Source organism: Prionailurus bengalensis, chromosome B3, assembly GCF_016509475.1.
Source record: "Prionailurus bengalensis isolate Pbe53 chromosome B3, Fcat_Pben_1.1_paternal_pri, whole genome shotgun sequence".
Taxonomy (NCBI): domain Eukaryota; kingdom Metazoa; phylum Chordata; class Mammalia; order Carnivora; family Felidae; genus Prionailurus; species Prionailurus bengalensis.
In genome coordinates this window covers 9,821,542-9,838,348 of record NC_057355.1, presented here as the reverse complement: position 1 = coordinate 9,838,348, position 16,807 = coordinate 9,821,542, and the positions used below count along the sequence as shown (strand labels likewise).

Here is a 16,807-nt window from a genome sequence, read left to right as displayed (position 1 = left end):
CGAGATCATGACCTGAGCAGAAGTTGGAGGCTTAACCGACTGAGTTGCCCGGGTGCCCCTCTCCTGTCTTCTGATAGTGCCCTGGCCTGTGGGGTATAGCTTCAACGATCCCCGTGTGTGGGTCTGTGTCCACATCTGCCCTCTAAGGACACCAGTCAGATTGGGGTAGGGGCCCACCCTGCTCTGCTATGACCTCACCTTAACTGATCACATCTGCAAAGACCCTCTTTCCGAAATGGCTACTATCTAAGGCACTGGGGGTTGGTGAGGACTTCAACATAGGAGTTGGGGACACGGTTCTGCCTGGAACACCTATGAAATATTTTAGAAACCAAATTTATAATCTGTACCTTTACATCCATGCTTCTCTACTCACACATTAGTAACGTGATCTGGTGGCCAAAGAATTACTATAATTTGGACACACACAGTCATGAGTTTGTGTAACTTCAAGGTATTTATGACTGTAATGCCATGAAAACATCCAGAGAGTCATGGAGGCTGCTGATACCAGTGGGGTGTTTCCCTACGTTCCCAGTTGAAGAAAGTGCTGTCATCAAGAGATTCTTAAAGTTAAGGGTGTTAATTTTTTCCTCATTCAAGCGCACAGACCCAAATTCGATCCTGAATCCCAGGTTGACAGCTTCTGTCCAAACCCAAGCCCACGGCCCAAGGTGACAACCAAGCAGGTGAAAAGCCAGAGCAGCTTGGTGTCCTCGCTGGAAATCGGCCCCGGGCACACCTGCCTCTGGGGCAGGGCACAAGGCCAGCAGGTGCTGTGTGGCCAGAGGCTAGAAGGTCAGGTGGGGCACCACGCTGGGGAAATTGGCCACCTCCAAGGCCACCTGTGTTGTTGCAGAAGACTGTTCCCCTCCTGTGGGGCAGGGGCTGGGACGATGGGCTTTGTTTCTTACCGCACAAAATACCCACCTACTGACAACCCAGAAGAGCTCTTTCTGAGCTGCCTCATCAAAGATAATTGCTGCTTGCAAGGCTCCTTCTTTCCCCAGCAGGATTTACATACAGCCTTGGGTGTTGAACAGGGATGGTCTCCACATGGCGTTGGGGTTGGTGGTCTGGGCTTGCCCCTCATCGGCTCCCGCTCTGGGAGGAGGGATAATCGGCCACCATTCCTGGCCCCGGGGGAGGCTGACAGTGCTTCCCGTGGCCTTCCTGTCCACTTTTCCACATCGGGAACTACAACATAAATGCTCTGACAGTCACCTTGAGACAAGGTTCTCAAGGACTTCTTACTCCATCACTGATGGGCTCCCCTCCCCAAAGCTCCATCCCAGACACGGTCTGGCCCCTGGGTGTCCAAGGAACCAGTGCAATTGGGTGTGCTGGCCAGAGACTGGGTGCAAATCCCACATCCACCACTGGGAGGATGGCAGCCATTCTCACTGCAGCCAGGCTCTCTGGGTGCCCAGTGTGGTATTTAGTGCTTTACAGAACCTGACCTCAATTCCATTAGCCCTGCCATCACTGAATTGGGGACACACACACACACAGACCCACAGACCCACAGCCAGCTGGTTCTGCCCCCTGCCGCTACCAGTGTGAGCCCGTGGGGAGGAGCTTCAACCTCTTGCCTGGTTCCTCACCAGCAGGAAGCGGACAAGAATGCCCATCTCTGGGGTCACTGTGCGAATCAAAGGAGGCAATTATGCAAAGCGCTGGTCAGCAGCAACACAGAGGCTGGCACGCACATGGGGCCAGGCTCTGGAAAAGGCCCGCATGTCCCACGTCCGCAGCTCCAGAGAACGGGAGGCAGGTCGGCTTAGGCAGGCTCCTTCCTTCCTTGTCCTTCAGTATCCACCGCTCCTTGATTTAGACATCCGCTGGAGTTGTAGCTGGCGTGTCCCGCCTCCCTTGGGAATGCGCAAAGGTTACGTGTGCAAGTTTTGGGGCGTGCCCTTAAAGAGGCTTGCTGGTCACGTCCTCTTCTCCCCTTCCTACCAGCTGGAATGCAGAGGAGATGGCAGGAGCCGGGTAGCCATGTTGGGCCAGGAGATGGAAGCCTTGCACGCAAGCTGCCAGAGCAACAGGATAGGAGACGGCTGGGGACCAACCCTGCGGAGCTACCCTGGCCTTGGCTCGCTTACACTCACACTGAGGCTGCATAAATGCGAAATACCCCTTTACTTACCGTCTGTGCGGGCTGTCCTGCGGCCCATTAGGAGGCCGTCCCACCCCCTTCTGATGGTCACTGTCTGGGTCTCATGCCTGCAAGGTGGCTGGCTGTCATTGCACCACAGGGGCAGGAGTGGGCAGTATGAGGGCTGGGTGTCCCTCCCAGGGCTGTGCCTGGGGGCCGCGGAGGCAGCTGGGAGGGCGTCTCTGCTCGGCTGTTCTAAGTGTGCCATCTTTTTGAGATCGACTCACTAGTTCAAGTGATGCTTGTTGAACCTGGTGAGAAATGAGTTGTGACACTCCTGGGGCATCTGAACCAGCTCTTCATGCCGTTAAAGGTCAGTTTGGGTTCTGGGGGCCTGCACACCGCCGAGGTTCCGAGCACCCGCTGCCCTGTCCCCTCGCTCACATGAGCCGCGAAGGCTCATAAAGGGACATCAGGGGACGGGAGCGTCAGAGAGGCCACCTTGGGCTAAGTAATGCTGGTCCCTGGGGCGATGACACCACCCTACCCCTCGACCGGGGCTCACAGAGATGAGTGCATTTAGAGTTCCCCTCACAGGGGCTTTTCAGGAAAGCAATCTGGATTCTGCTGCTGAAATAATCCGAGGAAAGGAACCTCTCATCTGGGTGCCGGAGGGTCCCTGGGGAGGGGGTCTCCGCACCCCCCAACTCACCAGAGGGGCAGACGCCAGTGAGTGGGGGGTAACTTCGAGCCCCAGCTAGTGGGGCCAAATCCAAGTCTGCCCGCGCCTTGGGTCCGAAGACTGGTCCCAGCACCCAGGGGAAGAAGCAAGATTTCAAGATTTTTCTCAGCTCTTTTATTAAGTTAGAAACAGAAGGAACACAACTCGGGGGACACACCACTGCAAGGCCCGCTGTGCTGTGCGCGAAGTGTGGTCACTCCACCTTGGCTGTCCTGCAGCCCGGGGCCTCCGGCGGGCGGCTTCCCCGCCACCCGCCTTCCCGGCCTCCCTGGTGGAGCCGTCTCCCGGAGCAAAGGAGGCCAGCCTCTGCTGTGGAAGGGCTTGTGGCCTCCAAGGGACCCGGGAACGCACTCCGCTTCCAGCTTTTCCCCAAGTGGCAGCCGATCGATGATGCCCAGTGCCCGGTGCTCCGGGGTGGGGGGCAACCTAGCCCCCGAGAGATGCCCACAGGCCCAGCGGCAGCACAGAGGTCCTGTGAGGGGGCAGGGTGAGACCACAGACAGCAAGTGCTTTGTGATGTGGCCCCACCACCAGTTCAGCCCGCTCCGGGGCCCCAGTCCTGAACCGGCCAAGTAGCACCGAGCGGACAGCAGGCAGCTGGCAGGCGGCAGGGGAAGTCACAGGTTTGGTGCAGGCCCCTTCCCCCTCCAGTGGTGCCCCGGGGACTGGCAAGGGATGAGCCAGAAGCCCGAACACCAGGTGCAAGCTGACCCCTCCAGAACCCCAGATACTGGGGATGTGCCGGTGAGGGACCCAGTGGCTGGGGAGGTGGAGAAATGAGCGAAGGACTGGCAGTTCTCTCGGGGACCACACTTGCCTTTTGCAGCTCAGGGAGCAAACCGGCCACCTGGACGCCGGGGGTCACGGGCCTTGCTGCTTTCATCCATGCTGGTGGGCTCCAGAGTGGGTGCCCTAAGGTGACCCTGGGGTCCCCAGCTCACACCTGCTCCAGGTCTAAGGGCCCTCACGGTCTTGTCAGGAGATGATGGGGTCATTGCCACCTCTTGGGACCGGCAGGCTCTGAGGGGGGCATCCCCTGAGGGCACGCTCGTCTAACAGGACACAGGCCCCTGAGTCCCACTGCGATGGGGCATGAGTGTCCCTCTGCACCTGGCACAGCTGCCCTGACTGGGAGGAAGGTGGGGAGGTCACAGAGAGCACAGCCCCACCCTGGGGAGGGGCGCACAAGGGTTTCTGCTTTAACGCTGGGGGGTCTCGGGGCCATTTGCTAACGAAGTCCTGCAGGTGCCATGAGGTCACCCTATGGGTTTCTGCCCCCTACACAGTGTGTCTTCATTTCTCCCAGGTAGCTCTGCTCTCAGTCCTGGTGGACCCGGCTTCCATGAGACCTGACACACCCCGTGCTGGGTGACATTACGGTCACAGCAGGGCGACGAGGCAAAGGCTGTTTTGTCAGTGCTGTGTGACCGCCTGGTGCCACCCACCCCAGCCCGCCCAGGGCTCTTCTCAGCCCCCCGAGCGGGGTTTGCGGCAACAGGCCACGACTCTGCGGATGTGTCTCTGCCCCAAGGCCGAGGGAGTCCTGGGGTCGGTCCATGCCCCTCTGGAAGGTCCTCTCCCCTGCAAACCACCTCACAGAGGCCAAGGCCTCAGGCAGACACACAGGGCTCTCGAGACAGCTTCTCTTCCCTTGTCTAAAGCTCACAACAGCCCCGAGAATGCTGCTCCCAGAGCCGGAGGGGCCGGCTTCCGGCCACTTCAAGTGCTGGTGTGGGGCCGGGCCGGGCTTCCTGCAGTGGCAGACAGGGTCAGGGCCACTCTGGCGGTGAGGGCTGCGGCCGCGGGGTGGGGACAGACACACGGAGTCTGCAGAGGAAAAGAGGGAGGGAGGGAGACAGAGTATGAATCATGCCCACATGGTTCTGTCCTACCCTGGAACAGAGTGATAATCAAGAGGCCACTATGAGGGGCCCGAGAACAGAAGGCCTGGGTATGAGAAGGCAGCTCTCTCGTTTACCAGCACTGCGGCCCCGAGCCCTGGTCTCCCCGCCTGGAACAGGGGAACTACCCACCTGTCCATTCAGCCACTCCAACCACATGCCCGGCACACCCACGAGCCAGCAGGTGCCACACTAGGCCCTGGGGGACAGGAGGGCAAAGAAATACAGCTGCCGTCTCCTGGATCATCCCCTAGGTGGGAGACACTGCACGCTTGTACCAATAAGTGCATACAGTAATCACAAGTTGACGGAAGTGCTGTGCATGAAAAACAAAAAATCATGGATAAGAACCAGGACTTTATTTTGGTGGAGGGTATGGGAAGGTGGCAATAAGCTAACCTGAGATGTGAAGGATGGACAGGAGTTTGCCAGAGGGGGAAATAGCAGTCCAGGCAGGAGGGACGGCATGTGCAAAGGTCCTGAGGTAGGATTCCGGCACATTTGAAAATCGAAATAAAGTAGGCCAGTGAGGTGGAAACAGCGAGGGGGTAGACCTGGTCACAGAGTAGGGGGCAGGCAGGGGTGGGCCGGCCATGTGGTTAGAAGAACGGGCCAGCTGTGGGTGGCAGCCAGCACATTCATTCATGGCCTCGACAGACATTCACTGTGCAGCCCATCGACCTGGGCCATGATATAGGCTGTGGTGGCTGACGGTGGTGAATGAGGGGTGACCCTGTGGCCACCGAGCTCACACTCCAGCGCCAGCTTCCCAATCAATGCAGCGCCTGCTGTCTGAGCTTCAGCTTTTCCTGGGGAACACGAGGGGATGGATCTCAGCCTCCCAGAGAGGATGATGTGGTCTAATGCACGCGGAAGGCTTTGTGCAGAACCTCCTTGGAGCAGGTAAGAGAACCCAGCAGCTGGCCAGCACGGTCATCTTCAAAGCATAACCCATTGCGACAGCTCAGCATGACCCTGCGTGAGTTCGCGTGGAGATGTGGCTGTGGACATGTGTCAGGAAGGGACACCCTTGGCTGGAGCCAGCAGGCAGAGGAAGAGGAAGCTCTTGGGACAGCGGTGAGGCTGTAGTCTACGAGCAGGTTCTCTGGAGTCCTGTGCGGAGGGGGCCGGGAGTTCTCCGGAGGATTTTCGGGCGTCCTGCTCGTCCACGCACCATTTCAACACCAGATGCCACTTCCTCTGGCCAGCGCCGTAAGGGCCGTGGGCTCAGAGGCGGCCCTAACCAAGCAGGCCCATTTGTGCCCGGGACACGGATGATGTCTGGCCAGCATGATGAGCTGCCCGAAGCAGGTGTCACGGTGGCTCCGGAGAGGCACAGATAAGCCAGCCCTTGGCACGGGCAGGGGGAGCCCTCCAGAAAGCCTGCGTGTCCTTCCAGCCAACAGGCAAAGAGGCAAGACGCTCTCTGCAGAACATCAACGAATGATGACGCCATTCTTGGTTTTAGAGCTTTGGTTCTATTTAACCAGCATGCTCGTGTCCACTGCACAGCCGTGTAAGAACTACACACATAAGGGGCTTTTACCTACTTGTCAGTCTGCACGGACTCAAGTAACATTTAAAAATTCAAGCCAGCACTGGAATCCGTGGGGCTTTCTTCTTTCAAGTGGGGTATACCTTCCCTCCCTCCCTGCCAAGGCTTCTAGAAGGTTGACTTGAGCTCTGTGGGGTCAGCACTCCCCAGGTGGTAGGCAGAGCAGCCACTGCTCCCTCAGCGGGGCTGGCAAAGGCCCTTCACAAGCGAGAAGCTGGGTCATGAGGCTTCTAGGACCCCGAGATACTCTTAAGGTGGCAAACCTAAACCTTGGGCCTGTCTGCCCCACACCCTCCGGACACATGAGGCAGATGGGGCAGGGTGCTGTTCCCCTCTAGGCAGGGCCCCACTGCTGCCCCAAACCAAACCTCTGAGCCACCCACACCATGAGACCCTGACCTGGGGAACGGGGGCCCCTCTGGGCTGTCCCCTGTTGCTGAAGACAAGACTGCACCTAGGGGCACCCTGAAAGGCTGAGGAACTGGGGAGCCACACTGGCTGGCTCCTGAATTCCCTCCCAGCCCACACAGCTGCCCCCAGACTGGGACAGCCATGGGCCACCCCAAATTTTGGCAGGTGCTTCTCTGAGGCCTAGTCTCCTCATCTGTGAGAGGGGACACTCCTCCACCTTGCAGAGACAGGGCGTCAATGGTCACCCTGCCCGCACACAACAGGTTTGCCCTGCCGGACTGCAGCAAGGGAGGGCGCTGGCGTGCTGATCCCAGGCCTGGCATGGGGCCAACCCTGGTAAACACAAGCCCAGTGAAGAGTCCAGGTGCATGGATGGATGCATGGACAGACAGACGGAGCTGATGTGTTTCAAGAGGCCTGAACTCTTGCCCGGGCACCTTTCTCAATACACCAGGCCCGTCCATGTAGGTCTGCGCTCTGGGATTTCCTCTCGGTGGTGATTTCTTTGAAGGCAGGACAGAATGTGCTGAATTGCCCTCTGGTGGCAGTGACTGAGCCCCTCGTGGGGCCCCGAGGGGGACTAACCGGCTCAGCCTTTCCCAGAGCTGGGATTGGAGGCCCCGCCGCCCCCACACCCCAAGTGGCTGGGGCCTAACAATGCCTGTGCAGAGATGAGCTCCTGGTGGCCTGGATGCCTGCACGACATGCTGGGTGGGGGTCAGGGGAGGAGACATGAGGGCAAGGGCTGTGCCTTTAAAGGGCTTGATGGGGGCAGGGGGACTCAGTGGGAGAGAAAAAGAACTTTCGCGGCTGATTCTACACTTGGTGAGTAACCCAGGGTAACCCAGCCCGGGCTCTGGGGGCCTGCCATCACCCACATATGTAGATCTGGCTGGGACACTGGGGCTGGTCCTGGAGGTCCGCCCTGCCTTTGACGAGGGCAGGCGGAGCTGAACTGAAGCAGGGCAGTGCAGGGCGCGGGAACCACCCAGGGTCAGCCTGGAGGGCAGAGCCTCGGGAGGGGCCGTCTCTCAGGCCCCAGAGGCACTGCGGGGAGGCTGGCTGGTGGGCTGCTGGGCCACGTAAAAAGATGGCTGGGATGCGGGACAAGAGCTGAAGCCTAAAAAGGCCCTCTGCCTCTGATGCAGATGTTGCTGGTGCAGGAGTTCGGGAAACGTGCAGGCTGGAGCTGCTCAGTCTCACCAGGCAGCGTGGCTCTGGGAGGGTAGGGCCCAAGCGTGGCGTTCCGGTCCCATCCAGGACCGGCTCCATCCTGGGCAATCAGCCTCTTTGCACCTGCTTCCTCCTTCTGGAGATGGGGCTGACGACAGCACCCCCACCACGGACCGGGCCGGACTGGAGGGACAAGGCCCCTGTTGCACTCAGATGTGCACATACAACGTGCCTCGTGACTATGGGCGATGGACCCTTCTAGAAGAAGGGGCTAGCCCAGGGACGTGGAGAGGGCCCCCACCGCCCAAAGCATCCCCAAACCATCACGGCCACCATCCTTCTGCATCACTGCCTTGCATAAGCGCCAACTCTCAAATACTGTGAGTAACACGATTTTCACTCCTGTGTTTGACATGGCAACACTGAGCTCAGGGGAGTTAGGTAACCGGGGTCAAGCAGCCAGTAAGAGCCAGAACCAAGGAACGATGTGTCCCTGGAAAGGGGGAAACTCCTGGAGAGGTAAAGGGCTCACTATGTCCCCTGGCCTGCCCCCACCTCCTCCCACACGGGGATGAACCACTGGTCAGGTCCGTGGGGAGGGGTGAGCACCAGTGGGAGGAGCCCTCAGGCTCCACAGGTGAGCACCCCAGAGTGCAGGAACTGGGGGGTGACAGGAGGCACCACCATTCTCTTAAAGCTTATGCCCCAGGGGACCAACAACTTGGGCCGCTCAGATTTTTCTCTCCAAGAGGGAGGGAGTAGATTAAAACAAAACAGGACAACTCAGAAGCCCCCATCTATCTAGGCTGGCTTTTGGGGGTCCGAACACCCTGGACGTAGGAGGTGATGCGACCTGGGCCTGCCTGGCTTGTCCCCGTCAAGGCCTTGAAGGCCCGGCCACGCTGGTCTGGCTGGAGCATCCGCTCGCCTGGAGGAGCAGTCCCAGCGAAGTCGGAACCGCTCTGCTGTGCACAGCCTTCGGCACGCAGGCCAGCAGCCGCCATGTCACGGAGCAAATTAGGTTTTCGGTCCAGGCTGGCTCCTGAGGGGGTTTCTGTGATCTGCACTGAAGGGGGCACCTGGCCTGAGGGCCGATTTCTCAGAGCTGCCAGAGAGCTGCCAGGGGGGTGCAGAGGCTTCCGGGTCAGCCTCAGAGCTGGGACTGGTCACCAGCCCTCCTGGGTAAGGAGAGCTGGCCTGTGCCGGAGGCAGAGCCTGGGATCTCCCACCCCAGGCCCCAGCCTCTCAGAGCCCCTGGGACCCATGCCTCCCTGCCTCCCACCCCAGAACCTGCTGCTCCTGTCCCAGGTGTGAGGGATCCAGGAGGAGGACTAAGGGCTGGGACACACAGCCTGGCTTCCCCAGGGCCTGACCAAGGAGGATGGAACCAGAACTCAAACCTTTCCCTTGTGTCTACAAACCCACCAGCCCCAATTCCTGAGCTCCCTGACAGGCTGGCTCGGGACACCCTGATCCAACCTCAGGACTGGCACTGACCCTGCCCCTCAAAGAGGCCGGTCTGGATAAGCTGGTCCTTCCCTCCACTTGACTCTGCACCTGCCCTCAGGCCTCGGGCAAGTCCCTCCTTGTGTCCTCCCATCCCCCCAAAGGGCACCTGTGCCCCTTAGCACCCGGCATCCAGTGTCACCTCCCCCTTGGGTGAGGATCTCCTGTAGTAATGGCACTGAGAACAAGGGTAGGAGCAGTACCTTGGGCAGTGCTCTGCAGCCGTCCTGCCCGGCCACGGTTCCCTCCTTCGGCATGCCGCCCGCGCTGAGGTGGCCTCTCACCACCTCGCAGGACAGGAGCGCCCCGCTGCCTCCACCGGGGGCCTGGCCCCGCAGCTCCAGCACCCCCCTGGCCCCTTGAGTGCTCTGCCCATCATCCATGTTCCTCACAGGTCCCCGGGGTGCTGCTCACGTGTTGGATACACGCTAGAGTCGCCTGGTCTGGGGTGTGGTGTGGGCTTTAGCATTCGTGTTGTAAAGAGGTCTGGTCTTTGCCCCTGGCTTCTGGGAGATGATCAGTCATACCCATTAGACTGTCTCCACCTAGGGCAGGATTTGGGGTGGGCACATCTGCGTGACTTAGGGAAGGGGCTCTGGGTCATGCTGCACCAGGTGACCTGGAGGCAGAGTAACCACATGGGCCATCAGTCGAGCCTACGTGATGGGGCCCCGGGAAAAACCCTGGACACCTGAGCCTGTGTGAGCCTTCCGGCTGGGGAATATTCTGTATGTACGGTCAGCCACTGATGTGGGCACAGTGACACCATCCTGACCGCGTGGGGAGAGGACCCTGCCCTGTTCCTCTCTGTCCTTGGCTGACCTTAATCTGCATCCCTTCCCTGTACTTGACTGTGACCGTGAAGAGGATGCCCTTATGTGGAGACTGCCCTCGCACTTGGCCGGCTGGCCTCAACTCCACGTGGTGTTGTCTGAGGACCCCAGTGACTCTGACGTGCAGCGGTGTCTGGGAAGCACCACACCTGTCTGAGGTGGCTGTCTCCACGTGGCAGGGGGCTGACATGCTTTGCCCAAGGTCAACTGCAAGCAAGGGGCAGAGCTAGGCTGTAGCTCCAGACCCGGAAAAGGGTCCCGGAGCACCCAGCCACCTGCTGCCCCATCCACCCTCCCCTGGAAGGACACAGTGACCCTGACCCAGGTGGAAGGACACAGTGACCCTGACCCAGACCGGGCCCGGGCCCCAGGGTGCTGGCGGCTCACCTGGCTGGGCCCTGCATGTGCTCCTCACGAAGGCAGGTGTTTCCAGGTGCTGACAAAGGCAGTGGGGATGAGCGAGTAGGGCACCGTGGTGATGCAGTTCCACGTGTCCGATGTGGGGTCATAGCAGTCCAGGGTCTTACACCTCTGGGTCCCGAAGTAGCCCCCCACAACGTAGAGCTTGTTGCCCGAGGCCAGGGCGTGGCAGGACATGCGTTTGGCGGTCATGTCTCCGATCCGCGTCCACTGGTTGGTCTCACAGTCGAAGCGGTAGGCGGAGGCGGCCGTGAACTCGGTGTCACCGCCCATGATGAAGATCTGGCTGCCCAGCACGGCGGCCGCCGTGTACCGCCAAGGCTGGGGGCACTCGGCCTTGATGCTCCACCGGTTCTCCGAGGGGTCGTAGCACTGGACCTTGGACACCATGTCTCGGTGGATGCTGGTCCCCCCGAAAACAAACAGCTTCAGCTTGGCGCTCACCACCGCGGCATTGCTGACGCCGTCCCTCAACGGGGCCACCATGGTCCACTTGTTAGCCCCGGGGTCGTACTTCTCCACCTGCTTCAGGGAGACAGACGGGGAGGCCGGGAAGACGCCTGCCAGGGACGTGTGTCCCCCGACCACGTAGAGGCAGTTCTCCAGCTCGGCAGAGCCGTGGCCGAAGCGGGCGATCAGCATGGGCGCCGCCTTGGACCACTCCTCGTGGACGGTGTCATACACCCACACGTCCTTGGAGACCCCGTTCTCGGAGCCCCGGCCCCCGGTCACGTAGACCTTGCAGCCGATGGCTGAGGCGCTGAACTCCTTGCGGGGGCTGGGCAGGTCCGCCTTGGGGATGATCTCCTTGGCCTTGTGGTCCACCTGGTAGATCTTGTCGCACATGAAGGTCTGGCCCCCCAGGATCAGCAGCGTGTGGCCTGCCTTGCGCGGCCGGGCGCAAGGGCTGGTGACCACCCCGTCGTTCTGCAGGATCTTGGTCTTGCAGCGGAGCGCCTCGTCCACGATGAGCCTGGTACGCTCGTCGGCCATGAGGAGGGCCTCGCCGGAGACGGCCTCCTTGAGGCAGTCGGACGGCAGCAGGGCCAGCCGCACGCTGCGGAGCAGCTCGGGCAGGTGCACCTTCCGCCGCTCGAGGTCGTGCTTCACCCACTGCAGGATGGCCTCGAAGACCACGCGCTCGTCCTCCGTCTCCAGCTCGTCGCTGGAGATGAGGTCCAGCAGGGTGTCCTTGGACAGGCTGTTGAAGTCCTCGCTCTGCCGCACCGCCTCGAAGTGCACCAGGCACATGCGCCACGAGAACTCGTACAGCCGGCGGCACTGGTGAGCGTCCGACAGGAGCATCATGCCCAGGCAGTTGGAAGGGAAGAGGTTCTTCTCCAGGAACTCGGCGGCGGCGTCCCGCACGTCGTGGAACTGCAGCATGTCACCGGCCTCCAGCAGAGACTCGGCGTTCTCCTCGTTGATGACGATGCGGGACGAGTAGGCGAAGTCCAGCAGCAGCTCCAGCACCTCGGGGTGCAGGTTGTCCTGGAAGTTGACCGTGTCGTCCCGGCTCTCCCGCAGGCCGTGGCTGAACATGGCCTCGAAGTAGCGGCTGGAGGCGGCCAGCACGGCGCGGTGGCAGGGGAAGGCACGGTCGCCTGCCCACAGTGTGACGTCCGTGAACATGCAGTGCTTGCGCAGGGTGTTGAGGTGGGCCAGCACGCAGTCGGGGTGGGAGGCTTTGTGGAAGAGGGTGATGTTCATGGACCCCGTGCTGCTCCGCGACTTTCGGGTCTCATGGACGCTGACCGACATGCTGAGGCGACCTGCCAGGGGACAAGGCCACACAAGGTGAGAGGGGCTGGCCCTGTGCTCCCCACCCTTCAGCCCCTCCTCTCTCAGCTCCGCCCCTCCCCTTGACCACGTGGCCAGGGAACGTGCGGGTGGCAGTGGCTGGTCTGACCTCTGCCCTTCAGAAATCGCTTTTGTTGATTTCGGACCAGCTGTGGAACCGCACGTCTCTGGCCTGGAGATGAGCCATGTCTGGGTGGCTGTGAGCTGTGGCTGCCCACCCCGGGACAAGAGAACATGCAATATGGTGTCCCTGGGCCACTAAGCAGATGGCAGGTCGGGGCGGTGCTAAGTAGCCTGTGCCCTGGGCCACATCCCACCCTCGAGCTGCCCTCTGGGGCCGAAGCTCCCGTGGCCCGTTTCTACAGCTGGAGAAGCCAAGGCTCAGAGAAGCAGAGTGGCTGGCTGCCCAAAGTGCCGGAGCCAGGATCCCCATGTGGGCCCTCCAGCTCCAAGCCCAATCTCTACTCTCCACAGGCCCAAGGAGGCTGATTCTTTCCGGGTTTTCTGTGGCAGACTGGAAACAAGGAGCCCAGGGAGCCATGGAGCCCGAGCAGAGCCTCACATGCCACCACCCCTCCCCCACCCCCCTGCTCCCAGCCGGACCTGGGCTGAGCTGGGCTCCTAGCAGCGCTGGCCAGAGTCCCTCACCAACCCTGCCCTTGGGAAGTTCCCAAGAGCCACCGCTACAGCCTAAGGGCTCAGTGTAGACACATTCTCCAAATCCAGGGTCTTCAGAGGCCTCCTGACCCAGTGGGGATGAGCAAGGGTTTGAAGGCAAAGCTGGGCTGACCAGCGGCTCACCTGAAAGACACCGGCTCAATTCTGAGGTCCCAAAAAGCAAGCCACGAGAAAGGTCCAGGTGACAGTAGGGCATGCTGACCACTAACGCAATCCAGATTTGCCTCAGCAACTGAGCTTCCAAATGAGCTTCCCTAGGCCCTACAGGCGACTCCAGGATCTTGGGCCATAGTGAGTGTCTCACCTGCCTCCCTCCTGTGTCCTCCTCTGCCCCGCCCAGGACTTGGCCCTCAGAAGGCTGCTCTGTGTGGCCAGACACGGGCTTGTCACACACTTGAACGTGCGGGATTCCAAGGCATCTTCATTAAAGTCCAATAGACAGGGGCACCTGGGTGGCTCAGTCGGTTAAGTGTCTGAATCTTGATTTTGGCTCAGGTCATGATCTCATGGTTTGGTGAGTTCAAGCCCCACGTTGGGCTCTGTGCTGACTATACAGAAACTGCTTGGGATTTTTTTTTTTTTTTTCTCCTTCTATCTGTCCCTCCCCTGATCATGCTCTCTTGGTATTTCTCAAAATAAATAAATAAAACTTAAAAAATATTAAAACAATTTTTTTAATGTTTATTCATTTGTGAGAGACAGAGTGAGCAGGGGAGGGGCAGAGAGATAGGGAGACACAGAATCAGAAGCAGGATCCAGGCTCTGAGCTGTCGGCACAGAGCCTGACATGGGGCTCGAACCCATGAATTGTGAGATCACAACCTAAGCTGAATTTGGCTGCTTAACCAACTGAGCCACCCAGGTGCCCCAAAACTTTAAAAAATGTTAAAAAAAAAACCCCAAATCTAGCCTTTTTTCCTTTTTAATTTTCAAAAGTATATAATTCTCCCAACCCCCACTCCAAGTCAATTTTCTGCTTAAGTAATAATCTGGTAAGGGAAGGAAGCGATTTCATGCTTCAGTGAAATCGTAAATTAGTGTCCAAGTACAGTGCTGTCTCTCTGCCTCACTCCTCCCCTGGCAAAGAACCAAGGAAACCACAAACTGACGTGATCCGAGCTGCCTGGGCAAGGCCCCTGCTCCCTGGGCCCGGGCTGGGTCTGGCTCTGCTGCTCTGGCCCCCAAGCTCCAGGCAGACCTCGAGTCGATGATGCACCAGAGACACCGCTGTGCACACCAGCCACTGGGCTCTGGGGTCATGAGGTGAGCCCACGGGGATGGGGGGTGCAGCCAGCACAAGAGTAAGAGAGGTGGGCCAAGGCTGGACAGGATAGTTCCTGTTCGATCGTCATCCTGGGGCACCCCTTCCCTGCAGCTCGGTGTCTTCTTCTGTAAAACGAAGTCCCTGTCCTGCTCAGGTCTCAGGGGCACTCAGCTGTTGGCAAGTATTTACTGAGCGTGACCTCTCAGCCTGGCCCTGGGGCTGGGTGGCACGGGGATCGGGAGGCCTCGGTGGCTTAGCCCCCTGAGGCTTTCCTGGCAGCTTGGCACATACCCCAGATCTGAATTCCGGACCCTGCACCATGTTTCCCCGAATCTTGTTCACAGACATGTTCCCAAACATGGACGTTCATTGAGTTGACTCTATCCATCCCGTCCCCACTGTGTCTGGGCTGAACAGGAGCGATGGCCTTTGACCTGTGCGCCACGCTGGGGGTGTGGCCCCAAGGACTCCAACTCAGGTCCAGGTGGAGACTCCCTACGGAGGGGGTTAAGGACGGGACAAAGCAGGACTCAAAGAATGAGAAAGCATCAAAAGGCAGGGCAAACCCACACAGAGCAGCCACGTTTGCCCTGGGAATGAGGTCAAGTGGTGACAAGGCCAGTGCTGAGTGGGCAGCCCAGGGCCCCAGAGCTGACTGATGTCTTGCTTAGCACCAAGATGCCTGCCCGCTGACGCAAATTCCCCGCACAGGCAAAGAGCCAGGGATGGGCGTACACACCCAAGCAGGTTCCCACCCCCAGATGGCTGCCTGTCTGGGCACCTCCGTGCCGAGGGCAGAGGCACCTGCCCGGCTGTTTCCTCAGATTGTCCCACCTCCTTGTGAGCAGTGCCTGCATCTGAGCCAACCTCCCAGAGACAGCAGCCATCAGTCATGCACGGACTTGCCCCGGTCTGTGAGGTGATATCCCAGAAGCATCGTGATTCCAGAAGGTGGAGGGTCTCATCACCCCAGTTTACAGATGAGGATGCTGAGGCCCAGACACAGGAACGGAATCATGTGAGCTGCAAACCTGTACCCAGGTCCCTGAGGATCCCCAGGGCTGTGCCTCTGCTCTGGGCTGGCCGGCGTGGGAGGACCGGCCTAAGAGCCAGAGGCCCTGGGTGCTACTCGCCCTGTGTCGGGCCCCTCACCTCAACCACAGGACATCTGGAAGCGGCTCGCCTTGACCGTCACGCATCCAGGAGAGCCCTCAGCATTTCCTCCAGACCCGCTGCTCCCCAGGCCAGGCAAACGGGAAATGGCACCAGCATGCTCCTTCTTATTCAGGCCAAATGCCCAGGCTCCCTTCGACCCTCCCCGGCACCAGCACCCGGCCCCCACCAAGTCCTGTGGCTCCTAAGTGAGCCCCGAGTCTGATCCTTATCCCCACCTCTGTCCCTCCCTTGACCTCTGGAAACCCCTGACTGGCTTCTGCTTCTTTCTCCACTATCTGTGCTCCATCCAGAGACCAGAGTGATGATCCCATCACGCCCACCTCGAAACCCTCCAGGGGTGTCCCAGCGCCCTCAGTGAAACCCTAAGTTCTCGCCGTGGCAGCCAGGTCCCACTTGAGTTGACCCTTCCTCACTGGCTACCCCTCTGTCATCACATCCTGCCACTTCCCAACTCGCTCGCCCCCTCAGGCCACACCGGACTTCTTACTGGGCCTTAGGACCTTTTCACAGGTTCCTCCTCGGATTGGAATGCTCCCCTGCCTGTCTACATGGCCCACCCCATCACCTCCTCAGAGAGTGACCTGACCACCTTTTGGGGTCACCTCCTCTCCACACCTCACCCAATTCTGCCTTCCTCACAGCACCCACTGCTATGTTAATATGCGTTCGTCCCCAGTCTCCCCAACCTGCTGAAGGTGGACACCACGGGTGGGGCCAACTGATGCGACCCCAACACCCAGTGGGACCTGGCACAGAGTGGTCACTCGACTTGATTGAATGAACCCCGCCTTTGCTCATGACGAAGCCTGGAGACGCATACAGTGCACGGAATCCCCTTCACCTTGAGCGCTCGTCCAGCCGCCCCAGAGAAGACGAAGGCTGGGCTGGAGAAGGCACTTGAGGGGGCCGCCACGATGGACGCGTGCGGTGGACACTCACAGCCTCGCTCGGGTCAGCGCTCGCAGAACCCGAGGCTGGGCATTTGGGCCCGGCTGGCCAAAGCGGCAGATCACCGGGCCCTGGCCCTGAGAGTGGAGCCCGATCCGTGTGCAATCCTACCGGCCACCGCGATGGGCCAAGCAGACTCTTGTCTGTGATGTTTCCTGAACTGCAGGGGAAGGTAGAGGTGCCAAGAGCACTGGGGCAGGGCAGGGGCGGGAGTGGTCGGTGGCCGTGCCACCCAGGACGGGAGCTGCACGGAGGAGGCAGAGCCCACGGCCAGGCTGCCCTTCTGCTCCGAGAGGGCTTTC

The 16,807-nt window shown here is 60.0% G+C and overlaps 1 protein-coding gene across 1 annotated transcript in view; it reads right to left on the bottom strand.

The window, feature by feature from the left end:
* Positions 1–2,937: 2,937 nt before the first annotated feature.
* KLHL25 (kelch like family member 25) overlaps positions 2,938–16,807 on the bottom strand; it is a 34,371-nt gene continuing 20,501 nt past the window's right edge. The window contains exons 2-3 of the mRNA XM_043554728.1: positions 10,607–12,411; positions 2,938–4,667 (exon numbers count right to left, since the gene is read on the bottom strand). Of these exons, the coding sequence (XP_043410663.1) occupies positions 10,631–12,400 (1,770 nt within the window). The 5' untranslated portion in view covers positions 12,401–12,411 and the 3' untranslated portion in view covers positions 2,938–4,667; positions 10,607–10,630. The remainder of the gene's footprint in view (positions 4,668–10,606; positions 12,412–16,807) is intronic.